At 51.8% G+C, this 26725-nt stretch overlaps 1 protein-coding gene across 1 annotated transcript in view; it reads right to left on the bottom strand.

The window, feature by feature from the left end:
* PRKN (parkin RBR E3 ubiquitin protein ligase) overlaps window positions 1-26725 on the bottom strand; it is an 869798-nt gene that overhangs the window by 551983 nt on the left and 291090 nt on the right. Inside the window, exon 3 of the mRNA XM_053668746.1 lies at window positions 2497-2737. Within this exon, the coding sequence (XP_053524721.1) occupies window positions 2497-2737 (241 nt within the window). The remainder of the gene's footprint in view (window positions 1-2496; window positions 2738-26725) is intronic.

Here is a 26725-nt window from a genome sequence, read left to right as displayed (position 1 = left end):
CATCACCGCCGTGGGAACGCGGGCCTGTCGTCCTGTTGGAGGGAAGGAATCACAGGTGCGGGGTTTGTGCCCAGGGTCATTCCTCATCACCCCCACCACAGTGTTACACTCAGTCACCAAACACACGGAGACATTTTTTAAAGGTAAAGTCTCGTTTTTTTCTAAATAATTTTCATTAAAGCTTTTGTTCTAACAATTAAATACACAGAAATCCTGATAAATGGCTTTACTGCACTTATCATTTTAAGTAATTTAGTAAACACTCATCACCGCTTTTTTAGGAGAGTTTGGGGAAAACGCCAGTAAATTGGACAAATGTCCTGCCCTCAGCGCATGGGTGCAGAAGAGTGTGAGGTGGTGCCGAGAGGTGGAGAGTTCCGAACAATTAAGCTTTCAGTTTCATTCGGGATCGAGCCTTAGAGGGTAAAGCACCTCCTCTCCCGGCCCCGCCAGAGGCCACATTAGTGACGCCTGGCTCAGCAGGTGGGGACCAGGCCAGCTCACGCCTGCCGGGGCGGGGGGAGCGGTGAGATGCACATGCGATGCCAGTCCTGCTGGCCACCAGGTACACCGGCCAGTCCCAGGCCCTCAAAATACACAGAGCGAGAAACAGGGCGGGGGGCCTGAGAGGAAGGGGTGGGGGTGCAGGGGGACCTGCGTGGGAGGGAAGGCTGGGCTGTCCTGTCACAGTGTGCGTGGGCGCTGACCGCTCTGAGCCCGGCCGCAGGCTCTCTCGGCGGTCTCGTCCAGGCTGTGCGCTCGTGCGTCCGAGAGCTCGTCCCAGCCGGAAACCCCGGCCGCTCTCTCGGAAAGGGCCTCTCCTTTCTGCTCTGTGTTCTCCATCAGATGTGAGGTTTCCCGCCGTGCGTGTGCTCTGCCACCTGATTCCAAAGTTCTACTCCCTTTGTCCTACTCTACAAAGTCCTATGAAACTGTTTTCATAATTAGCCTGTGTCCCACCATGGGCCGTGGCCCCCCGTCTGTGCCCCAGCTCCCTAACTGTCCCCTCTGCACCCCTGAACTTGGGTTCTTACCCGCCCACTGAATATCTGCCCAGCTGTTTTAAGTTCCAATAGCTGAAATTATGTTCTACCCAGTAGCTGCCTTTCTCTGTTATGTCCATTTTAGGTTTCATTTTTTTTCTATTTTGCTTTAATCAACATAAAACATATGTGTTGCACATTCTGCTTCAAATTGCCACTTTATTTTCTCAAGTCTGGGGGGAACGAACCTTCCTGTTTAGGCACACGCTCACCTCCACTCCAGGAGGAAGGTGCTTTGTTTGACTCACAGCGTTAACACCAAGTCCTTCCGTGGGGCTCGTCTGTCCTGGGACATCAGCGCCCCGCCACCTGGGTGCTCCCCGAGGGCGCTTTCCTGCCCCCTGCTCTGCTAGGAACATCGGGTCTGACGTTTACGCTCATTTCCCATTCTGGACCACACAGGTACTGCAGAGGGTTAGATCCACTTCATCCCCCCTGTTTCTTGCATGTTTACCCCACTTCTCCAGTGTGTTTTTCTGTCTCCTAGGCGCCCTCTGCCCGGGACCGGCAGCCTTGCTCCCTCTGTGGCCACCTCCAGCCCCCGGGACATCAGCTCCGCCCTCAGACCCCAGGTTTGTCTGCCCCTCCTTTTCAACACCTCTGTGCTGTTCCACTTTCCCCTTGTCCCTGGAAATAAGTGCTCCCTCTTGGGGGCCAATTTTACTGTGTTTTTTAAATTTAGGGAGTTTGACAGGCTCTTCATATCAGTTTATGTCTCCCACTGGCTGGTTCCAAACTCCTGGGCCCTGTGGGAGTCGTCCTCTCCCGGAACCACCTGGGACGCCACTTAGCGTACGTGGAGAGAAGTAAACGCCAAAAATCACCCCGTTAAACCTTCAACTCCTTAGGCTGGAGAATAAAGGACTAAAGAAAACATACTAATACTGTCAAAATAACAAAGGGACCTCTGTCCGTGCCAAAGAAAATGCGTTTGTGCATTTGTGAAATGGGTTGTAGCGTAGAGAGAAGGAAGACGCTTTCACGGAGAGGGTGTTACTGACGCTGTAACGCTTTGGCCTAGAACCTGTGAATGAGGGAATTACCTCTAAAGTTCTTGTTCTGCTTTTTAAAAGTTCTCTACATCATCGGAAACATAATCAACCAAATGTTTTTTAGTTAATCAAGAAAGAGGAGGAAAGAAAGACAACACTGAGGGGGACATTGTGCACCCGAATCCTGTATCTGACCCCCACGCAAAGCATCTCACATCCCCACCAACCCCAGCTCCTCCATCAACAACAAAACACTGTCCTCGTGGTCACGACGCCGTGTCCACTCTGTACATTCCCTCTCAACACGAAAAGCCCCAGTTTGACATCCACACCCTCTCCTCCTAGTGCTGTCCCCTCCCATGACTGGAGCGCATCGTGACCGACGGTGACACAGACAGCCCTTCTCTGTGGAGACGTTACCCACAAGTGCCCACTGCCTGCAGCGGGGGCCTCATGCTTACCTGCGTGTCCGCCTGGCGGGGCGCTGTTCCTGCTGTCTTCATCCAGAATGGCGGCCAGACCCACCGAGTTGGTCGGGAGGACAGAGCCACTGAAGTCCACGCGAGTTAGGCTCTCGGGCTCCCTCCGAAAGGCCCCCACGGTGCTCCAGGGACGGTCCCTGCCAGTGGAGGCCATTTCCTGGCCTTCTCTCCCGGGTCTCAGCACAATGTGGACGATGCTCTGCTGGTCCAGGTCGCAGCTCTGAGCGGGGACAGAGGACAGACACACAGTCAAGAGCCGGTGTTAAAATGCCGAGTGACGTTGAACTTGCCTGACCTTCTAGAGTGTGCTAGGAAGTCTAAAGTCTGCTTCTATATGATGTCTGCAGGCAGCATGGACGGGGGACAGCAACCTGTGTGATGGGTCACACTCACCTGCAGGAGGGCCACCGCACCCACACGTGTGCCTGTTCCACAAATGGCCCTGAGCTGCACCATGCACCAGAGGATATAGACGGGGGGGGGGGGGGGGGGGGACTACGACGCCATCACAGAAACCAAAGTGACGTCCAGAGAGACATGAGCCCTAGTCGACAAACACACGCCCTGACTGCACTAGGAGGTGGTGCTCGGTTAGGAAGGACTGACTTCCGAAGTGGCAGGACCTGGGGGTTACCAGCCTGCATCCTGGCCTTCGCCTTGGCTTTAAAAAGCACAGAGTTGGTTAGCAACGAGCACCGGGCATTTTTCTCTAGAATTTATGATAGAAGTGCTGACGGCGAACTCCACACACCCCCCACATCACAGCAAGCACATCGTCACCCCAAGGGGAACCTCAGGAGTCAGGCCCACTTTATCTGGTTTCACAGCCGGAAATGGGACCATGTGCAGATATGTTCTGCATCCCTGTATTGATGTGCATGAACAGGAGATGCTCGAGGTGGGTGGGATTAAGATTAGAAGTCAGAGTATTCGCTGGGACGAAACTGGACTTCTTTAAATGAAGGCCCAGTTTCAGACTGTCTACCAGACAGAAAGTGTCCCTCACCTGTGTGTCCCCGCCCCCTACAAACCCTCAGCGTCAATGTCTTCAAATCACTTGTTCCCCTTCTCTCTCATCTTAGGAATGTTCAAAGAACACCCACGCAAAATGCAGTGATGGTTTTAGAAGCGATGAACTCGGCCTTCTGCACCCCAGACAGCACTCCCCGGCCTTCACTCTCATGCCTCCAAGAGTGGTCCCAGCCCTCAGAGGCACTGCCTGCTGCCCACCTCGTCTGCTCTAGGGGTCACCAGGATGTCTCTGGTCCTAAATGCCATTCCACACAGCAGGCAGCATTTCTGGGGGCCGGGAAGCAGACACAGAGGCTGACAGCTCGAGCCCATGGAGAGTGTATTAAGGGAACTTACAAACGAGACGAGTCTTGGACACTGGTGAGACAACATGGGTTTCCTCTGCCCTCTGTGGTGGGCACTAAAGAATTACATAGAACAGCCCTGGCTGCTGTGGCTCAGTGGATTTAGCACTGGCCCGCAAACCAAAGGGTCACTGGTTTGATTCCCAGTCCGGGCACATGCTTGGGTTGCAGGCCAGGTCCCCAGTTGGGACCACATGAGAGGCAACCACACATTGATGTTTCTCTCCTTCTCTCCATCCCTTCCCCTCTCTCTAAAAATAAATAAATAAAATTTAAAAAAGGAATTACATAGAACAGGGAGGATGGAGGGGCACCGAGGTATGACTCACCCCGGACAGGGGCCAACGCCTGTCAGGCTGGCCTGGGGCAGGGAAATGGTGCGTCTGGGAGCCAGCACACGGGAGTCACTCGGACGCCCCGGTTCTGGGTTTATAGGAGGCCATCTCTGCTCTGAGCTCCAGGGTCGGCACTCTGCTTCTCTGCCTTTCTCCTCTTCCGAACACCTGCCTCGGGCCGCAGAGCCCCAAGCCTGGGTGGACACAGTGACCCCCTAACCAATGTCTCTATAACCTGGGTGGTGGGCACAGCTCCAAGGTGGTCCACGATGACCCACACCCTCATTTAACCCCGTCCTGCCCAGTGTGGGGGGACCTAGGAATGTGATGGCCCGTCACGTCCCTGATTAGATTACATTACATGAAACTACAAATTTTAAGGATTCATAATCTAATCAGGCCATGCCTGGTCTAATCCAGGAGTCCTTAAAAGAGGCAGCCCTCTTCCTGGTGAAAAGCACTTGAAGCACCAGACAGACGCCACAAGAAACATTGTCCACTGCTGCCCGTGAACATGGAAGGGCCATGTGTCAGGGAATGCAGGCAGCCTGTAGGGACAGCAAGAGGTCAGGGGCCTTAACCCCAGCTGCAGGGAACCGAATTCCACCACAGCCACCTGAGCCTGGAGAAGGAGCCCCCGCTCCAGATGGGACCCGGCCCTGGCCCACACTGTGACCGCAGCCAGGGGAGGCCCTGAGTGGAGAGCAGCCTACGCTGTGCCGGGACCCCCGAGGCCTGCAGACCACGGGGTCACACACAGGTGCTGGGAGTCCCGCAGGGTTGGTGCTGCACAGCAACAGAAGCCCAGGTTCCTCAGTCATCCCTGTGGTCTGTCCATCACTGCCACAGGGACGGTCCTTAGTGGGCAGCAGTAGGGACTCACCAAAGCTCATCCTGGGGCTCTGGGCCAACATCTTTAAATGTGACCAGGATGCAAAGGCCTGCGCCCCAACACACACGTGCATGCACATACACACTCACACGTACACATTCTTCCTAAAGGGATAAACAGGTAGGCAGCTTTTGGAAACATGGCCAAATTGTCGAAAGATCATAAAACCAATTATACATACTTTGAAAAGCAAAGTTCTATTTGGTTTGCAATGTTAAAAATGCAACATTTCAATAAAAGTCAGTAACACAGGAAATCTAGCATTTTGGGGACCTCCCCGTGCTCACGCTGTGTCCACCTGAGTCTAGCATCTGGCCCACCCTGCCCTATAGCGGGGCAGATGCCCCGTCTTGGGTGCCCTACAGACACCGCCCACCCATGGCCCATTTCCTCAGTGGCCCGGCTGGCTGGCCCATTGCTGGGAAAGTCTCCTGGGCCCTGAGAGACCTGAGAAAGAGGCCCGGCCACTGCGGCCTTCCATCAAGAGCTTATTAAGGGAACTTACATAAAAGGTGTATACCTGGCTGTGGGAAAACAGATACCCTCTCGGAAGAGGGGCACGAGTTAAAGTAAAGGGTCACCTTCTGCCCCGGGGAAGGGGACGTGCCCTAAGTGCTTGCCCCACACAGGGTCTGGTCCAGGAAGCAGTGGCCTGGGGCACAGGGCAGGGCTGCTCTGTCTGCGAACAGACTTTGGGCAAAGTCTCTGCTCCAGGCCCTTTGAGCTGCACAGCAGTCACCACACGGGACGGCCTCCTCTCCATCCCTCCCCTCTGGGCAGCAGGCTGGACCTCTGCCCTGTCACCTGTCCCTGCAGCCCTGAGGCTCTCCCCAGGACAGCTCTCCTTGTGCCTTCATTACCGGTGAGTCATTCTCTGCCCTGCCTAACTTCCTTATTCCTGCCAAAGCACCTCCCTTCCCCATGTTCCCAGGTGCCAAGCCCTCCTTTCCCACCTAGGACCCTGCTTACCCACCTGCATTGTCTGAGAGCTTCAGCAGAGTCACCACCTTGGACTGGTGCACGTTCAGGAAGGGGCCGAAAAGGGGCTCAGCAAGGGGTCAGAACTGATCTGACTCAGAAACGCACCACTTGTCTTCCACTCCTTTCCACCATGTGGTCCCCGCCCACCAGGGTGTCTCCGCCCACTGGGGCCACACCTTACGGTAGCTTTGGAATCGCTGCTATCCCTCTGATCCCTCCTTAGCATCCACTGTGCGCCTGAATGTGTGCTGTGTAACCTTCCTAAGCTCTTCTGTCCCCTGCTAAGCAGACCTGCCACCTCCCCGTGGTCCTCAAGGGCGTGTAGACTCCTCTCCTTCCTGGATCAGCTGTCTGAGGCTGTCAGTCTTCCTTCCTCACCCTTCACTGTGTGGGGGGTGGGCTACACAGTCCTTCACAAACAGTCACTGTCATCGCCGCCCTTCCTGCCCCAGAATTTACAAGCAAATGTGACTGGCACCATGGCCTGGCCATCACAAGGGCACTCGGCTGGTTCCACCTCCGTCCGGGCCCAGGACCTGCACAGGTGGCAGAGCCTGAGCCCAGGCACAGAGAGGACCAGTGTGTGGCACCCACTGTGGAGGCAGAACATCCCCGCTGGCAGCAGGCAGGGCCCAGACCCCCTGATGGCCAAGAGACGCTCCGGAAGCTGAGATCCGGCAGTTGCGAGTTAGGCTGTAACAGCTGACATGCTGTTTTCCATTCTAATTAGACGGTCAGACACCGACATCTCTGACCATCCCACCGGCGCTCAGCCATCACTCCAGGTGACGGGGGAATCAAATGAAGGGAAATACTAGTTTCAAGTAATAGTGAATAAGCTCAGTAATCAACGTAAGTAAAAGGCTGTTCTCTTGGGAACTGGAGGTAGGACCCGCCCTGACTCCAGGAGACTTTAAGTAGTTCCACCCTGTGCCTCAGGAGGGCTGCCTGCCCGCCCTCAGGGTAGGATCTGAGCCTTCGTGCTCCAGGATGGGCTGACCTCGCCCAGGACACAGATAAACACCGACCCCCCAGGGCACAGGAGAGAATGCTGCAGCTTTGATCTGATTGACCTTTTCCGAACTCCAATGCCCTTACCTACACTTTCCCTGCCCTCATCCAAAGGGTTGGTTTGACACGAATTTAAGATGGTTCTGTCAGGGTACAAACCTGCCGTCTTCTCAGATCCCCGTCATCTGAATAAAGGGCCCGTAAAGGTTCAATCCTGGCCTCTGCCTGTTAGGTCTGGTAGTTCATGGGCGGCATGAACACTGGCTTTTCCCGTCTCACAGGCACAGGAGAGAGACTTCAGCCCAGGTCCCCGAACAGCCGGCCTCAGGGTCTGAGTCCATTCGAGGCCGGCCTGGGAGCACATGAGAGCCCCTCGTGGAGAAGCCCCCAAGACTCAGCACCTCACACCACCTGGGGTCTCCCCACATTGTGCCCTTTTCCAGGAGGCGCTGGAGTTCGGTGGATCGAGTCCTTCCCAGGCTCCTCCTAGGCAAAAGCAGTGCCTTGCCCCGTGGGGAACCGGGAGACCGGGAGACCAGGAGACAGAACACAGGGCTCGAAGCCAAGGAAATGTGACTGATTAGCTGTATGATTAAGAAATTGCATTTGATTGGCTGTATGGTTTTTGGCCAATTACTTGTCTGAGCTTCAGCTTCTCTGCCTGTCACAGGCAACACTACTGTGAACTGGAAGGCCGGGCCGACGATCTAAGGGATGCACAGAGCAGAGACCCGATCCGCAGTAAAAACTGAACACGGCGTTGCTGCTACTGTCACCATCATTTAGGATTTTTTACAATGAGAAGATGGCGATGCAGGCGGACGCGGCCATTTCTTTGCACAACCACATCAGAATCAGAGCTAAAATACAGAACAACCATCACTCAGGAACGTCAGGCATGGAGTTGAATGGAAGTGTGACGACCACGGACTGAAGAAACCACATCCATCCACACCCACGTGGACGGTAGAAGCGGCGTGGGCACAGAACGGGCTGGCCCCACACCCATGTGGGTAAAAATTCGGGAGGGACATCTCAGGGTCAAGGAGTCCCAGACCCAGACCAGGCCCCCCAGCCCGGGGTCCAGTGCCAGGAAGGTAAGTCCCCACAACTTCTGGCCGTGAAAACCAGCGGGGACGGACTTGGAGGAGGAGGCTGCTGGAGCCCTAAGCAGTTCCTCTCGGGGAACCACACGCGGACTCACCTACTCAGACTCGCTCCCTCTGAGCCCCAGCACCGGGGTGGCGGCTTGGAGGGCACCAGTGGTACACAGGGAGAGACTGAAGTGTCTGGCTTCAGTGTGAGCAAAGGCCATTGTCCCTTTGCTGAGCCTTCCCCAACACAAAGCCAGTAGGCCAGTCCCATGTCTGAGACTCCATGGACCTGGTTAACACTGTGTGACCTGCCTTGGAGATCCACAGAAGCTCTGCCCCACCCCCAAGCTGCTTCTCCATAAGAATAGCTGCTCTTGGCTCCTAAATCCTGTCTAACAAGCAACAGCTGGCTTCAGCAGGCACTAGTGGCAGCCAGAGTAGAGTTGCAGTTTGGCTTTACCTGAGAATCCCCAAGTCCAGCACAAGGAGCAGCCAGCTCGGATTGCTTTACAGCTCAGGCAGGGTGCTCTGCACAAAACACGGGTGGGGGCTGACCTTGGCCTGCACCACCTGGGAAACCCCAGGGCCAGCGCACCCAACAGACAGCTACAGACCACGTTGGAGCACCACCACCTGCCTCTGTACAGCTGATCCTCCATGGAGGGTGGAGGCTGGTGGTCAGAGGTCACGGTCACGGCCAGTCCTTGCAGCTGACTGGCTGGGTAAATCCCTTCCATTCATCTGCCAACAGCAACCAAGGCTCAACTATGCAAGACCAGGGTGTACTCAGACCACACAAAGGGCTCACCTCAAGTACCCAGCTTGGGTGACAGGGGAGGCTGTGCCACTGGACCCCATAGGACACCTACTACATTAGGCCACACGACCAAGACAGAGAGTCAAAGCAGTCCTACCAAATGCATAGGAACAAACACAGGGAGGCTGCCAAAATGAGGAGACAAAGAAACATGGCCCGAATGAAAGAACAGATCAAAAGTCCAGAAAAAGAGCTGAAGGAAATGGAGATAAGCAATCTATCAGATGCAGAGTTCAAAACACTGGCTACAAGGATGCTCAAGGAACCTAGTGAGGACCTCAGCAGGATAAAAAAGACCCAATCAGAAATGAAGGACACAGTAATTGAAATAAAGAACAATTTACAGAGAAACAACAGTAGAGTGGATGAAGCTGAGAATCAAATCAATGACTGGAACATAAGGAAGCAAAAACAACCATGCAGAGCAAGAAGAGAAAAGAATCCAAAACATGAGGGTAGTATGAACAGCCTCGGGCACAACTTAAAGAGGTCCAACATTTGCCTCAGAGGGGTGCCAGATAGAGAAGAGAAAGAACAAGAAATCAGAAATATGAAAAAATAGTAAAAGAAAATTCCCTAATTTGGTGAAGGAAATAGACAAGTCTAGGAAGCACAGAGTCCCAGTTATGATGGATGCCAAGAGTACCTCTCCAAGACACGTCAATATTAAAAGGCCAAAGGTTAAAGATAAAGAAAGACTCTTAAAAACAGCAAGAGAAAAGAAGTTAATTACCAGATGGTTGACAGGTGGGGGTGGGAGAGAATGGTGAAGAGGTGAGCGGGTTAAGAAGCACAAACAGGTTGTTACTGAGTACAACCTTGTTACTGTTTCCGTCCAGGGGGACGGAAACGCAGTGTAGGAAATGGGGTGGCCAAAGAACTTCTACACAGGACCCATGGACACAAACAATGGTGGGGGGTTGCCCGAGGGAGTGGGGGCACTGGATGGAGAGGGGAAAGGGGGAAAAATCAGGGCAACTGTAATAGCATAATCAATAAAATATAATTAAAAAAAGAACACTAAAGAGGGCGGGTCCTTTATCTCATACACAGTGTCAGAACCCTGTCTGGCCGCTCCAGCCCCACGGCTTCTCTGGAAAATGAACAGAGAAGGTGGGATAAGCAGAAGCTCCAGATGTGACAGCCTCCTGTGAACTAGAAAACGACGCAAGGAACATCCCTCTGCCCTCGGACGCCACGAAACACAGGTGGGATCTGAGCGAACCACAGGGGGCTGCTCACAGACACCCACAGAGACGACGAACCCTGAGGTTTTCCCTGGATCCAGGTTTTCCTCCCACTTGGGGCAGAGCCACACGGGACGGGAGGCCTGAGCCCAGTTCCGAGGCTGCTCAGTCCTCCGACTCCCGCAGACGTGGCTGGCAGGAGCGGCCCCTTTGCCGGGTGCTCGGCTGCACCACCACGCCAGGGCAGTTCAAAACCACATGGAAAACGGACGGCACAGAACAACCTGGGTTGAGTTCAGGCCTCCGGCCACTCCGAAGCCCCAGCTGGAATTCAGTCTCATGGTCTGCACGTAACCCCTCGGCCTCGGGGGACGGAGGGTTTGGTGGGAAGACAGCGGGGTTCTCCAACACTGTCTTAAACGTCTCCAGAGCAAAACCAGGTCTTGTTTATCTGTGTTTCTTCAATAACTAGAGTGCTGCAGGCAAAGGGGATGCACAATCCGGTCGTGTTTTGTTAGAACGACTTACTAACTCAACAAGGCAGGCGGCAGCAACATCAGCAGTTTCCTGGGAACAAAACAAGCAGTTACTTGTCCCCTGGGCTGGGCCTCCTGCCCGCCCTGCCGAGCAGCTGTCACCCCGGGCACCAAGGTCAGCACCTAGGCTCTGCCACCGGGCACCTCTGGTCTGGAGACGCCCGGCTCTCAAAATGCCTCCAAATGCCCGTGCACGCTGTCTGCCCACCAACGACCCTCTCACCCCGCTGACCATTACCACTCACTATCCAAGAAAGTGATGTATTTTTCTTTTTCCTAACAGGAGTCCCTTTGATGGCATGTTGTTAGGATTCAAATATTTCAGATCTGGCCATCCAATTAGATCACTAAAAATAAACAAGCTTTGAAAAATCTGTCAGTGCTTCTCAATATATTCTTAACTTTTTAGACCGTGTAAAAATAAGTTAATGTCACTGAAACAAAGGAAAAAATTATTGGAGATTGAAAAGTTATTGTCACATCTTTCCAAATACTTAAAGTTTAGACAGATGATCTCTAAGATGAGTACCAATGAGCTACGAAAAGAGCATTGGATCACTCGCCGAGAGCTTCCGTGTGCTGGAACAATAGCAGTTACATTAGTAATGAAAGTGAAATACACGCGCCACGTCTCTGACGGCTGACTGTCCGTCAGACAGGATGTTCGAGACGCAGGCACACGTGTCAACCGGAACCTTCCATCTCGTAGGCGCACAGACCAGTCCGCGCTCATCGGTACAGTTGCCGCACCAGCGTCTGTGCTCTCTGGACTGGGTGGAGTTATCTTCCGTGTCTTCGATGTCATTCATTTGTTTTTAGTCCCGAGTCTCTGAGGGTCCCTCTCGTCAGACAAAATGCTTAGACTGTGCCATCTGGAAGGCTGTGATCTACCTACTGTGTACTAACTTTTGCACTTTTGTAGAATTTTAACAGCACATGGTTTTTTTCCCCTGGAACAGCAACAATGATCAGCCAAGAATCATCAGATGAAAGATTTCCTAATTTAACAGTCAGTGATGTTATCAGATTTTAATTTGAAAAATCATTTCAACATTAAGGAGCTCTCAGATAATTCTGAAGAAACACTTTTGAAAAAAAAATTTATTTTAATTGTTGTTCAAGTACAGTTTTCCAAAGAAACGCTTTTTTAAAGCAACTTGAATTTTATTTTACTTTTTCTTGCTGTTAACAATTCAGAATGCTTCTTGCTTCTTTTGAAAATAACTTACCAACAAATAGATGTTTTCTAAGACCATCAGAGTTTTTAGTAGATTTTCTAGGCAGGGGTGTCAAACTCATTTTCACGGGGGCCCGTAGCAGCCTCGCAGCTGCCTTCAAAGGGCCGAATGCAACTTCAGGACTGCGTCAATGTAATGACTCCTTAACCAGGGGCCAGGAGGTCGGCGCTGCCGCCGGCTGGTGGAAACAAGGCGCCAGGCCGGTAAATCACGGTGGAGGGTGGACTCGGCCCACGGGCCCTGTGTTTGCCACATGTGCTCTATGTCATCTAGGGAATGACAATGTTTAGGAAGTTAGGTAAAGGCGTTTTTAAATGTGATGGTTAAGAAATGCTTTGACTGGTCACCGCTAACAAGGCACTCAGGGGGTGACAGGAGGCCCTGGCTCAGAGAGAGGCAGCGGAACCGAAAAGAAACTGTCCCCCCGATTTCTTTCTCTCCAACTCCAGGCCCCACAGAGTATGCATGAACACTAAATGTCAATTTATATTAACTGCATGAGAAGAAAACTTTTCCTTCCAACTGATGTTTCATCTTTTAAAGAAGACTTCTAAAAGACGACACCCTGTGATTTGTGCTTTGGGTGTATTGCACATGTCTTCCGACTGGGTCTCATGATAATCAAAGATACCACACCACGTAGAGACACTGAAAGGCCTTCTATGGTTGCCCAAGGCCAGCAATACAATCACGGAGAAAGGTCAATTAGCCCCACACTAATTAGCCAGTGTGGGTCTTACCCCTGTCACCCTCGCTGTGACTCCTACTGCTGGTGGGGCCGTTTCACTGCTCATTAGGACTCATGCCAGAGGGGGCTTGGCAGGAGAGGGGACGGAGACCAGACGGGAACCAATGTCCCGGCTGCAGGCCCGCCGGCCTGGTCAAGGGTCTCCTGCGAGGTGGGTTAGCGCGAGGGGGCAGGTGAGTGGGTCTGGGGTTCCGTTTACCCACAGTCCCTTCCCCAGACACAGGGGAAAGTGCCATCAACCCGACGCTCACTAAGAACAAGTCAAAGTTGTGTTTTATATCCTTACCTTCATGACTGTCCTGCAGCATTTTCTTTTAATACAATTTTATTGCTAGTTGTGACAAATATCATAAACAAAATACATACAGATTTTTCCCAGCAGAGTTAAATCAACTTTTTACAAGTTTGGCGCATACGCTTTGTAGCGCTCCTGTAGGGGTGGGTTACACGCACACTCTCCTCGTGGGTGCCGGGCAAAGAGAAAACTCTAAATAATAATAATGTACGTTATATTAGGCCTTCCTCCATCCTAAAGATATTTTAGTCCTAAATGATTCGACCCTGGGGAAAAAGTGTGGAGCAGGCACACTGTCCCCCAAACTCCTCACCCCACACCGAGTCCCTCCCACTGCGCCCACCGTCCCCCCGGACCCAGCAAGGCACCTGCTGTTCCCAGGTGGCTCTGCTAATAATGCACAGAATAGAGAGTTTGCAGCAACGGGGCTATTTCCAAAACAAACAAAACCACTACGGACAAAAACAGCTTTATATCCATTTCCAGGGTCTGTTACTTGCTTGGTCCTAAAGAACAGTCAGTCCCCATTTTATTCTCCCTGCTCATTCCTGATTTTCTTATCAGTGTCCCTCCCATAAGGCCACTTTCTAAGAGAATGGGGTGTTTTTGGATGATGGCTCCTCCCTGCTCACCACCCCCTCCTGTCCTCCCCCCATCTCCTCCCCCCTCCCGTCTCCCTTGCTGCCCCCCATTCTCCTGTGCTGTATTTCTATCCCACGATTTCTCTGGGTGACCTCGAGCAAAGCTGAAAAGAACTGGGAGTTCCCCTTGCTTGGGGCGAGCCCGCTGCTGCTTCCTGTAGACCCAAGAACGAAGTAACTGGGCTCCAGAAATAAATCGATGTGTTCAAGGCGGCGATAAATCTGTAGCCAACCTGGGACAGAATAAGTTTTTTTCTTTTATTTCATATCTTTGAACAAATGATTAGACAACAGGGGAAATGCTTATCTCAAGTCAATGAAAAGCTAGAGTGATAATTCTGAATCACTGACTGCTTTAAAATAGATCCATTTCCCTCAAAAATTATGAAGAACAAACAAAAAAATCTCTCAAGAGGAAATCAGATTTGTTCCTGCCCAGTCGACCCCCTAACCCAGAGCCACAAGCCGGAGTGTACAGACCCTGGGGGGCGAGATGCAGTCAGGGGCAGCGTCTTCTTAAATATCTCCAGCATCTCCCCAGGTCACTGACATGGGCCAGCAGCCAACCCCACCACTCTCATCCCTGCCATTCAGTCCACCTGGTCTCCCTGGCCCCGTGTCCCTGGGCGGAGCTTCGGGGACCCCACAGTGCCAGGGAAGTCGGAGGAAGGCTGTAGATGGACAGTCAAGGTCCTCAGCCCGAGGGAGAAACAGGTGCTGACAGGCTTTCACATTTACTATTTCTAAACAGATTCGGAGATAAACGGCGTCACACCTTGTCTGTGAATTCCTTCAGCTTCCAGCGTAGGTCTAACTGGCAATAGAAACCCAACACCTGCTCCTCTTGCCAGCCGGCTCCTGATGCAGGACCTGGGTAGTTTATGTCAAGTGCAAGGCTGCCCTCACTCGGATCCACAGAACCCGAGACCACTTGTCCCGTCCCACTGGCACTGCAGGCCCTCCGGGAAGGACACACAGTGCTCACCTCTCCCACGGCCACTGTGGGCCACAGCTGCTTCTTCCCTGTGACCATCGATTCGGAAAGCACAGCCCCGAGGGTCACGGCTTTGCAGGGGTGAATGCCTGGTAAGTGAGGAAGGTGTGCTGTGCGGGGCCAACGACCGGGGACTCTCACCCTGGAACCTTGACTCACAGACACCGTCTTTGATGAAAACATTTTCCAAAAGGCACCTCACAGAACTCATCTCCGATGGATGCCCTGCAGACTGGAATGTTCCCGTTTTCATCCCAGGAACATTCTTGGGGTGGAAGGAGAGAAGGGGGGCTCAGCAGAGGCGCAGGCCGGCTTCCCCCGGGGAAGAACCGGTTGACGCAATTTACAGAAATCCACTGCGGGGCATTAAAACCTGGGGAAGGTGCCCCCAAGTTGGGCGCCAGTTTTGTGTCCCTCCCTAACAGAAGCTAGTGAAACCCACACTCCACACAGGTTTGCAGAGAATGCATGTTAGGTGCATCGACGGTAACTCACGTGACTGCCCGGGAGTCCGTGAGAGAGGAATGGCAAGCAGGAGTTCATTAGTAAACGAGGGTCCCAGGCACAGGAACGGGGCCTCCACCCCTGGAGACAAAGGCCTGGTCTCAGCAAGATTCCGTCCTGCACAGAGCCCCAGTTCACCTGGGCCGGGCCACTCGGAGTCGCTGGGTTATGACGCTGTATGTGGAGGTGGGGTCAGAGCAGGGAAATGGCAGCGCCCTCCCTGCCGCTTGCCGCGGGGACCTGCCGGGTCCGGTCCAACCGCCCACTCCCTCGCTTGTCTATCCGCGCACAAATGCGCGACCACAGTCAACATGCAGCCCTGCTCCCTCGATTCCGCGCCTGAGTCCGTCTGACCGAGTCCTCCTGTGCAACCCCACTTCACCAGCCGCTGGTTTCTCCCCTTACCGGTCAGGCTGAAGAATTTGTTGTTAACAGACTTCCGAAAAGTTCAATTTTCTGTGTTCTGGCTGTGTTTTCTGTTGCTAATATTTAGTTGTCTCTAAACTTGGTTGTGTGAGAAGGCACGGCACATCCGCCTACGCCTCCATCTTGGCGGAAGTCCTCCAGAGCCCCAGTTTAAAGAGAAGGTCTCATCTCTCTCTCTTGCATTTCCATTTTCTCCCAACTACAGGAAGTATGTACAGTGGGTTAGACAGGGTGTCCCCAAATCCATGCCTGTCCAGAACCTCAGACTGTGAACTTCCTGGGACACGGGGTCTTCACAGATGTAATTGGTTAAGCTCTTGAGACGAAATCATCCTGGATTTAGGGCCCGCCCCAACTCCACTCATTGGTGTCTTCATACAAACAGGCCAGGGCACAGAGACACGGAGAGAGAGGCCATCTGAAAGCGGAGACGGAGACTTGAGGGATGCTGCCTGAGCTATGCAAGGCTGGGAGCCAGCAGGAGCAGGGACAAGCTGGGGAGGGTCTTCCCTTCAGAGGAAGCAGAGCCCTGGCAACAGCACCTCAAGGGCAAAGCAGGCTCTATAGTGAAATGCAAGCGGACACGAGTGACCCTGACTTCATGTCAAGTTCACAGCACAACCCTGCAGACATATGACTGATTCAAATGGCCTCTGAAGGCAGTATTCTGCTGCTGGGCTCCTCGTCAACGTTTTCAGGCCTGTTCTGTGACCACAGACAGAGCGTTTTTGTTTTAAGATGAAACACATAATCTCCTCCTTTTTACATAATCCCTATGACTTTTTATCTTAATCTCTTCTCTTGCTGAGAATCTTGAAAATGGTATCCAGAGAATACCTCATAATTAACTTCTTGTTTTACCCCACAGTGGAAACAGGACTGTTCAGGGTGACATTGTCCAACCGGTGGCAGAGATCGCTTCAGCTGCACCTGTTTCGGCTGCAGGGCTTTTTGCCTCGGACTACAGCACATTCGCACTGAAAAGGTACAAACTACGAGCTCGAGGGCCTCGTGGAGCGGGGTGGCTGCGGCTGTGACTGCATACGCATTAGCTTGTCTCCTTTCATGTTCGATTCTTAGAGATTGCTTTTAAAATGTCAATTATGCTAAATATTTATCAATTTCTAAATTCAAATTAAAAAATCATGAAATCATCATAGAAGCCTCTCTTCTGTCCTTGTTGATTCTACTTATTCCATGTTCCAAAAGCTTGTTTTTTAGATTTCTGGTTTGCCTTCCTGTCATGTAAGTTTTTTTAAATGTAACTGACATACAGTATTAGTTTCAGATGCATGACACGATGATTCAATATATACCTGATAATCTCCACAACAAGTTCTCAGGACACATGGTTGCAATGTTTTTTCCTTATAATGAGCATTTGAGATCTCCTTAGCAACTTTCAAATACACAAATATATACAAAGTCACCACGCAGCACCTCACATTGTCAGGATTTAGTTTATAGCTGAAACTCCGGACCTTTGACTGCCTTTATCCATGTAGCTTGCTTCCCCCCGCCCTGACCCCCGTAATCACCGACCTGCTTGCTGCGTCTGTGAATGTGTTTGCTTTTAGCTTCTACTCCAACAGAGATCCCCCTGGGATCTCTGCATTGGGCTGTCTCTGCCTGACTTACCTCACTTAGCTCAAGGCTCTCAAGGCCCCTCCCTCCCTGTGGTCACCAGCAGCAGGATTTCCCTCCTTTTTAGGGACTAACCAATACCCTCGTATATGCACACTACATTTCCTCCATCTGCTCGTCCCTCCAGGGCACTTCCACCATTTCCATGGCTTGGCTATTGTAGAGAAGGCTGCAGTGAGCCTGGGCCAGCAGATGTCTTTTCAAGATAGAGTTTTTGATGTTCCCTTCAGATAAACACCCCAGATTGAATCTGCTGAATCACATGGTAGTACTTTTTGTTTTTAATTTTTGCAGAACCTTCCGCAGCGGCTGCGCAAGTTTACATTCTCGTGAGTGGCGCACAGGGTCTCTTTCTCCTCGTCCTTCTTAACCCGTGTTGTCTCTTCTGTTGTTTATAATGACAGTTCTAAGAGGTGGAAGGTTGGACAACACATTTTATCATGAGCCATGTGCGTGTCTGTATGTGTTATTCTAAGCTCCTTTCTTAGGTAAGTGATAGCAAATTTTCACCAATTTTTTCACATAACACTTCGCCCTAGAATTCATTCTATAGTTTTATATTGCAATATTCTCTTTTTTTCAGAACTACACAGTAATCTCATGAGTGTCTAAATCACACTTTATTTAACCAGTACTGCACTGGTGGACATCTGGGCTGATTCTCGAGATTTTAAGTCACAGACCATGTTTCTGTGAGTAGCCTTGCGCACACACCTTCACATATTTTCCCAGGACGTCAGTATCGGCACTGGCTCCTGGAGGAGACCTAGAAATATCGGCACTTCCGCAGCAATGCGCCCACGTAACGCCCAAATCTGGGTTTCTAAGTGGAACTTCCCACTGAAATGCACCGGGCCCTGCCCTGCTCCGAGAAAGCACAGCGGAGCTCTGAACGCCAGTGCGTGCATGTGCGCGCATGCGCAGAAACAAGAACGTGGTCAAACAGCTGGGTCACGTTGGCCACGTTTGGGAAAATATAAACATCAGAAGGAATGATGGGAAGAGATGGTAACATACTGAGTAAAGGAAAAATCAATGAGTTTCTAATAATACTTTAAAAGCCTAAGTGTGGGGCATGAGACAGAGGTCTTTGATAAAGAAGAATGATGAAGGATTCATAAGGAAAGAACGATAGAATAAGAAACTCACATTTTGAAACTAGTTATCTACCGATAATTAATTCCATCAAAGATCCCCAGGGGGCGCTATAGCAAGTGGAAGAAAGATGGCTGGGAATCAGCATTTTTGCAATAGCAAAGCATTTTCCCACAGACTGCCTGAATTTTCAGAAAGGGTTATTTGTGCAGAGGGAGGTCGGCGGGCACCCCCAGTAGACAGCAGGTGCACCGCTAGTTCCAGACCCTTCGCTGTCGGTGACGAAGGTGTCTGACCGAGTCTCCTGCCGAGAAAACACGAGGCACGCCCGGGCTGCGGTGCCCTCTGCCAGGCGCCTGGCCTGGACTCTGGAACTTCAGTTTTTGGAAAAATAAAAAATAAAACAAGAAAGATGCTCGTGAGAGACTGGGCCAAACTAAAGGAGACTAAAGAAACACAACTAAACACAATGTGTGGTCCCTAACCACACAGTTCTTGATTAAAAAGATTTTAAGAGAAATAGCTCTGAAGGACAACGTGGGAACAGTACTGGGGCTTGTGACTGTGAACTGCGTGACAAATACCCCGGCGTGGACGTTCAGTTCCTGGGGCGTGACTAGGTGCCACGGGTCTGTAGAGAGCCGCCCTTAATTTTTGTAGGTGCAGACTGAAGGGTTTAGGGCCCGGATGCCTGATGTCTGCATCACTGCTGACTTCTGAAGGGAGGGGGGAGGCAGGGGAGCGGGAGGGAGGGCAGGAGGGAATGGAGGAAGCGGAAGTGGCAGAGAGCTAACACTGGGTCACCTAGATACTGGCCACGCAGGTGTGTGCTCTGCGGTTGTCGCTATTGTTTCCCAGCTTTTCCAGGTTGTGGACACTGCAGCTTCCCGCTCAGTCACGAGATGGAAGGCACCGGTTGAAAACAGGGAACGTGATATTTACTCCAAGACTTGGAGGGGAGGGATTCTATGCATTTCATACTGCATCTCACTAATTAGGCGGCCTAACCTGCCCCTACAGCTCACTTCAAAGCGGACCACGTAGAAAGTCTCAGAACAGCTCGAAGACAGCTGTGTCTATGTGCTCACTGCAACAGCAGCTTTAAAAACAAAGGAAACAACGGGAATATCCTTCCACCCTGGGCCGGCTGTCCTTCCTGCACTCAGTTCAGCATCTGCTATGGCTCCAGAAGTGCTCACGCGGAAAAGGATGCTCATCCATCTTTAATTAAAAATAACAGGTTGCAGAACACAGTATGTTATTATGAGTAGCCTGGTTAGTTACATAATTTATATAATTACGTATATGCATGAAAAGTATTGGGCTTCCTCCTCTTCATGAACAATTTTTATACACGGGCCTTCAACTCTGCCCCTAGTATTCTCTTATGTTCCTGACATCAGAAAATTTTAAAAAGATGTTAGAATTACAGACAAAATGAAAATGATTAAAGGTGACAAAGCTTTGACAAACGTATATTCAAGTAGATCCCTGGCTGGTCAGTAGGTACGCTTCCCAGAACTTAAATGAAAACCAAATATCAATAATGGCTGGTTTTCATGTGGTGTTTGCCAGTGTTACACATAATTATCAGAATAAATGCTATTTTCAGCTAAAAAAAAATTCAGTGCATATACCAAATTGTGATTACCTCTGAAGAATGGGATTGGGTTATAAGATAGAGGAATTTGAAGTTTTTTCTTTATATACTTCTAAAAATGTTTAAAAGAATACTTGGTTATTGAATACTTTTTTCATTTTAGAAGAACATCTAATAAAATGTTTGCAAGTAAAATATCTATTTAATCCTTAATACCCTTTCTTTTTTGTTTTAACAGGAAATGCTGTACTTACTATTCTCTGTTTTTATCTCCCTGCTTGGCAGTGTGCCCGAATTACATCACTGGGTTTTTGAGTGTAAGAAAGCGTCCCAGAGGCTACTGCGCACCAGCTAAAGGTGACAAGGGACATCATGTGTTAAATTAAAATGACTAATTCAAAGGGGGAAGTTTCCTTTCTCAAGAAGCTTGTAATTTACAGAATGACAGGATGGAAGACAGGTTTCATCAGATTGATTTGCTGGCTAATTGCTGAATCCACTGCCTTTTATAACTTTTTGGTGGTTTTTCTGAGGTTTTTGTTCTAGATCATCTTTCCAGCTGCCATCCTGGATCTCCACATCTCCCTTCTCTGAAATCCGGAGTATGTCGTCTCCACATTGCGGATGGGGCATCAAACTCATTTTCACCAGGGGCCACATCAGCCTCGCGGTTGCCTTCAGAGGGCCAAATGTAACTTCAGGACTGTGTAAATGTAACTACTCCTTAACCAGGGGCAAGGAGCTCAGCGCTGCCACCGGGTAGAAACAAGGTGCTGGGCTGGATTCAGCCTTGGGCCTTGTGTTTGCCACCTGCGGCCTAGAACTTCTCAGCAGGTTGAACCCATTTTCACACGAAAAAAAGCCCATTGACGTTACCCATGCCATGCTGACCCCAGTAAGATTTACCATTTAGGGTTATCATTGCTCCTGGCAAAGTCCTCAAACTTCTAACCCATTTCTCCCAGAAACAAAACCTTCAGTCCTCAGAAAGTGAGAAGAGAATTAATAAGTTGACAGTGTGGTTAGAATGGTTGCTATGACAACATCCAGCTCTTTGAGAAAGGCCATGATAAGGCATTCATTAGGAAATTCAATTCTTCGCAGCGCAGAAAGTTTGTTTTTTTTTCCCTTCAAATATCTAGCCAAGTAATTGGCTTTTCAAGTGATCTCATCTTAAACTTCACAACAACTCTGTGAAATAAACATTACAGAGGAGAAAACTGAAGTTCAAAGAGAAGAATGGTTTACCCAAAGATAAATCGCTGCATTTGAAACCAGGTTCATCTTGTCTCAGGCCACACTTGACTACTTTCCTGAATAAATGAAGAACAAGAATTACAGGAGAGATGTCTGCTACCATCAACACAGCCGAATCTTGCCTCACTCTATGACGAGAGCAATGATAAAGGGAGCGTTCTCATGTGCTCGAGATGATGCTATTTTAGATGGTCTTAGAGGGCAGTTTGATCTACTGGTCCCGGCTCTTGAAGCGCTGGGAAGTGAGGAAAGATCATGCAGGAGCCGCAGGCAGAAGAGGGTAAACCAGGGTGTGGATCCGGGGAGACACGCCGGGAGACTGAGGAGCCCACACACTCCGAGAGGTCTCCTTGGTTATACATCACCGCACACAGTCGAGACATTTTTGAGAACAAGGCATTAGTTTTGCTAGTGACACACATTCCTGGAAATGACTGTAGAAGGCCGAGGTTCTTCCGTTAGGCCAGGACTCAGGGAGGCGGCATCTGCGCAACAGAGATTTTGAAGGCAAGCGCTCTGTACTCAAGCCGAGTTGGACGCCAGCATAATACAAGGTTTGAAGGCACAGGCCCCTTGGGGACAGGGAAGCCATGCCTTGCTGTGTTCTGTGACTTGGCGCTCACTGCAGCAGCGCTGTGGCAGAATCGGACAGTTTTTCCTTCCAAGGCCACACTGGGAGGGGAGAGAAGGGGTTTGCTGTCCACCGGAGCTGTGAAGGCTGGGCTGTGGGGTGGGAGGCAGAGGGCACTTGCCACAGTCGCAGCTGGCGAGGGACACTGCAGCGAAGCAGCCCAAGCTGGGCGGGCTGAACAACAGAAGTTCCCTGGGCCCCGATTCTGGGGCCCGGAGCCCTGAACGAAGGTCGGGAGGATCTGCCTGGGGCTGTCTCCCTGCAGAAGGCCGTCTCCTGCTGTGTTTTCACATCAGCTTCCTTCTGCTTCTGTCTGTTTCTCTGAATTTCCACTTTTCACAAGAGCACCAGGCATAGCAGATCCGGGCACAGCCTACTGACCTCATTCTAACTAGATTCCCTCTGTGAAGACCCTGTCACCTGACAAGGTCACAGTCTGAGGTATTGGGGGTTATACCTTCAACAGGTCCTTCTGGGGGACACAGTCTAACCCACAGCACCCAGAACACAGGAAAGGGAAAGGCACCCTGGGGCCAGGTATTTCCCTAGGAGGACTGGAAAGGCCCCTCCCAGCCGAAGTCACCCTGGGGGCGGGGGGCAGGGTTAAGGAAAAGCAGGAATTGGAATCTGACTGTATTTACTTAAATCCTTCCACTGAAACAATACTCTACCCAGATGTGGGAACATTATGATTTTTTCCTCTTTTTCAGAGGGTAAATCAGGGCATGAAGGAAAGTTGAAACACGGAGAGAGTTGCATTTCAGACTCGATGAGTTGTGGTGTAAATATTTGCATTGGTGTCAGATGTCCGGGCAAGGTTCTGGCATTCAGAGGAAGACTCCAAGACTCAGGCTTTGTCCTCGAGTGCAAACCAACGGGCCAGCATCTCTCCCACTATGCAGACGGAACCAGATACACTGAGAAAGTGTCTCTGTCGGAACCGACCCAGATTGGACCAAGGACAGTTGCTTCCTTGACTGCAACAGATCAGATTACTGAGCCTTCCTGCAATCGGCTCATTAAACAGAAGGGCCAGGCAGCTTTTCAATTGTTTGACCAGCTTCTTAATGAGTTAATCACTTTAAGGAAATGAAAACAAATCCAACATGAGGTATCCCGATGTTTTCCTTCTGAATATAACGTGAGTCCCCGATTGAAGACATCACACTTTATTCCTATTCTAAGTCTGACTTTTCAGTTCATGCCTTTTCAGCCCAGCATGGTCCATGAAGCAGCAACAACGTTAGTGGCGATTCAACCCATCGGGGTTCAGTGCCCGGTGTACGGTTTTCAGTTGTGCCACTGACATCGTGACAAAGCTAAGGCCACACACTGTCAGACGAAAGCAGATCTCACATTTTCAAAATGAAAAATTAATTTTAAAATAAAATTTAAAATATGATCCTTGTAGCATGAGTGCCAACTTCCTCCTTTCAGGCCTCCATCCTTTCCCGCTTTGTCCTGACGGCCCCGGGAAGCAGGGGTCGGAGCGAACCGCTGCCACTCGGGCGTCAGCGTGGGGCGCTGGGGGGTTCCCACCAAGACGGGGTCAGCTTTGCTGGGGCGGCTGGAAAGTGTCAGGACGGATCTGAAGTGCACAGGAGAGCAGCTCCCAGGCAGCGCTCCGGGTGGAGAGAGCTGAGGGAACTAACCCTGACCACGCCCTCTGAGTTGGGAAGTGCTGGGGTGACTTTCTGCACCCGGAGGAGCGGAGGAGCGCCTCCCTGAGGACTGCAAGTTGGCCAAGGACTCGCTGAGAGGGAAGCACAGGAAGCGTGAACCTGAGGATCCACGGGCAGAAAGAACCACCACGGACTAGCTACATAGGAGGCCAGCAAAGTCCCAGTGGTGTCTGAAACCAGCATGTGGTTCAGGGCACCCATGATGGCCACGAGGGTGCTCAGGAGACCCTTTTCCGGAGCAGTTTATGGGCACCTTCTCTGGCCCTGCCCAGCACCAGTCTGCACAAAACGCTCGCCGCAAACCCGCCTCCCCAGCCCTTCTGTTACTGACCCCACCCACCGGCGCTGCCAGGCTGCCTGCAAACAGAACCTGCCCCCAAGGGTGGGGAAGGGGGCATCACAATTCTTGATGCCCACCCTGCCCACCATCCCCAGGCCACTGTCCCGGAGCTGCAGGGACTTGGTGTCAGGAAATCACTGGGAGGCCGGCAGGACCCACAAGGGCCTATGCACTGAAACTCCTGGTTGAGAGGCAGGTGGAGGAGCCCGGGTGAGTCGGAGATAAAAGGCGTCTTTGAAGGGTAGCCTGACAGAGGAGTGCCTTGTGAAGAGATAAAAGCCCTGCTTGAAGGGAGCGCCTCTCCGTTTCCACCTTGGAGGAGCCTGCCTTTCAGGTTTCCCTCCGGTCGTCCGGGGAGGGGAAAACAGCCTGCCCGGCCTGCCTGCCCTGACACAGAGGAAAAGGCCTGGCAAGGGGGTGTGGGCAGGAAATTAAACAGCCTGACGGTAAACAAGATGCTCTGATACCGAGCAAACTTGATGAATCACTCTGTAATGAGCCAGCAGCCACTTCCAGACAATTCATTTTATCATTCTGGTTGTGTTTTCATTTGTCAACTGACCCACTTTCAAAGACACTCACTTACTCAACAGCGAAGCACCTCGGGAATGGAGGATTGTGGGGATCACCAGGCGATGTTCTTCTCTGTTTGTTACCCCTCCCACGCCCTGCAGGGCTCGGCCTTATCAGCCTGACCCTCAGACAGAGCCTCTGTACGGATGAGGGACACACAGAAATACCCCAAGAGGTGAAATGGGAGAAGCCCGTCAAAGCCCTCCTCGGGCTGAAGAGGGTCAGTCTGACCTGCGAGGCCCACCCAGACAGGTGTACCGAGAGCTGAGGCCTCCGCACCTTGCACACGCCCACCAGGTTCTGCCCCCCTCTTGGGGATGGAGAAGGAGGGGAATGGAACTGTCCAGAAGGGTTTGGTTAAACAAAAGGACAGGACAATTGCCCTGATTCCTCCGGTAACTCCCAGAGGAGGCGGCTAGCCTCCAGAACACCTGCCTTCCAACCGGGGAGCAGCCACCGCTGCGTCGGTCACGTGCAGAGTCTATGACTCAGTCTGGAGCTCGGGAAGGGCAGGAAGAAGGCCTGGGGACTGGGAGTGGGCAGTGCCCCAGGGCCTGGCGGGGAACGAGGCGGTTTAACCAGGGGAAGCGGCCTGGGGAGCAGGTCTGACTAGCTTCCACGGCAGCCACGAAGGGCAGGAGACTGGGCAACCTGGGCCAGGCCTGCTCACCTTCACCCGGGCGGAGCCGAGCGGGATGGAGGGCCCAGGAAGGCTGGCTGCTCAGCTGGCAGGCACTCAGGCCCACGGGTGAGGCGCAGACCACCTCTAAGGGCAGGGGGAAATGATAGGAAGCAGGAGAGGACCCTGGACCCCAAGAAGTATTTACCCACAGAGCCCTAAGGTTTAATTCACAGGATTATAAGAATAGGCGTTGCAGTTGAAGCTTTAATAAGACACCACAGGAATGAAAACAACGGGTTTGGAATTCCAAAGCCAGATCTCTGTATGTGTAACCCTCAGGCGAAATACGAGCTGCGGGGCTCCTGGACCACGGGTCGGCCACGGAGTGAAGGGAGGGCGCTCTAGGGAGCTGCTGTCCCGTGAAGGACCCCTGTCTGCCCTGTGGCCCCAGCGCTCCCTCCCTGGGGCATTTCCCCCACCTGGAGCCTGGTGGAACCCGGCTGCCCCCCACCTGGGCCGTCCCCAAGAAAGCTGGACTGGGCTGGGCCAGCAGGAGAGGCCGGGACTCACTCTGTCTCTGGGTGACAATGCTTTCTGGGGGACACTTGGGCATCTGTGTCCCGTGGGCCCAGTGATGAGTTCGTTATTAGACACACACCGTTTGTACGGGGGTTGACAGAATTTTGAACCTTTTAACCCACTGTTCTGATATCACGGAGTAATTGCTATTGTCCAGTTTCTACTTGTGCAAATGGCCGGTGACCTGACACAGGTGAGATGCCCATGGCCTTCCCGGTGAGCTGAGATCAGACTTACTGACACCTTGTCTCCCTCCCCACCGGCCCCCCCTGGAATGGAGCTCATTCCGACTTCGGTCTTTTCCTGTTTGACCCAATGCTCTCGTTATCGTCACTCAGCAGCCTCAGCCACAGGAAGAAAATTCAGTGCTAATACGATGCCGCCCCGGCCACTCCGAGAAGTCTCTGAGCCCCCAGCCTAGCTCCCGCCCCTCCTGTCCTGCTCCCGGCATCCCCGGAAAGCACTGTTTCCTGGGGCTGGGGGGCCCCTACGCAACCACACACCCATCCCTGGGTCTGAGTCTGACTTCTGCGGAGATGGAGGCCAGGGCAGGTGTCGGAGTCAGAAACCGAGGGGCTCCACGGAAACCTGGCTGCGGCCACCGCACTCTCCCCCGTGAGATGCGCCATAGCGAGCTGACGGCCTATTTATAGGAAAGGCCTTAAAATTCGGGGTGGGAGACCCACCCAGCAATTTCCTTGTGTTCCCTGTGTCACCAGACAGACTCACGCACAACAGGGACACGTCCCATTAAACTGCAATCTCAGAAGAATCAAAGAAAATGTTAATAGAACAAACTCATATTGGAGATTTGTTCATTAAACAAAAAAAAGAAAAAAAGAAAAGGCCAGAGAGGGGAGATAGGGGTTTACTGAGTAAAAGAAAGGAAAAGACGGAGGGGAAAAAAAAAGACCAGAAACTCTTCAAGCCTGGAGTCACCTTCGAACAGAATCAGCCCACTCTGGCCTGTCTGTGCCGGTCCGGGTCCCAGTCCCCATGCGCCCCGGGCAGCCCCTTCTCTACAGGAAGGAGCCGGGATCCCTACTTGGTGCTGTAATCAGAGTCGCTGTCACAGACACGGTCCCTCCTGCTCGCTGCCTGCTGGGAGGA

The sequence above is a fragment of the Artibeus jamaicensis genome, unplaced genomic scaffold (assembly GCF_021234435.1).
Source record: "Artibeus jamaicensis isolate MK-2021 breed Jamaican fruit bat unplaced genomic scaffold, CSHL_Jam_final contig_497, whole genome shotgun sequence".
Lineage (NCBI taxonomy): Eukaryota > Metazoa > Chordata > Mammalia > Chiroptera > Phyllostomidae > Artibeus > Artibeus jamaicensis.
This window is presented reverse-complemented; position numbering and strand designations above follow the sequence as displayed.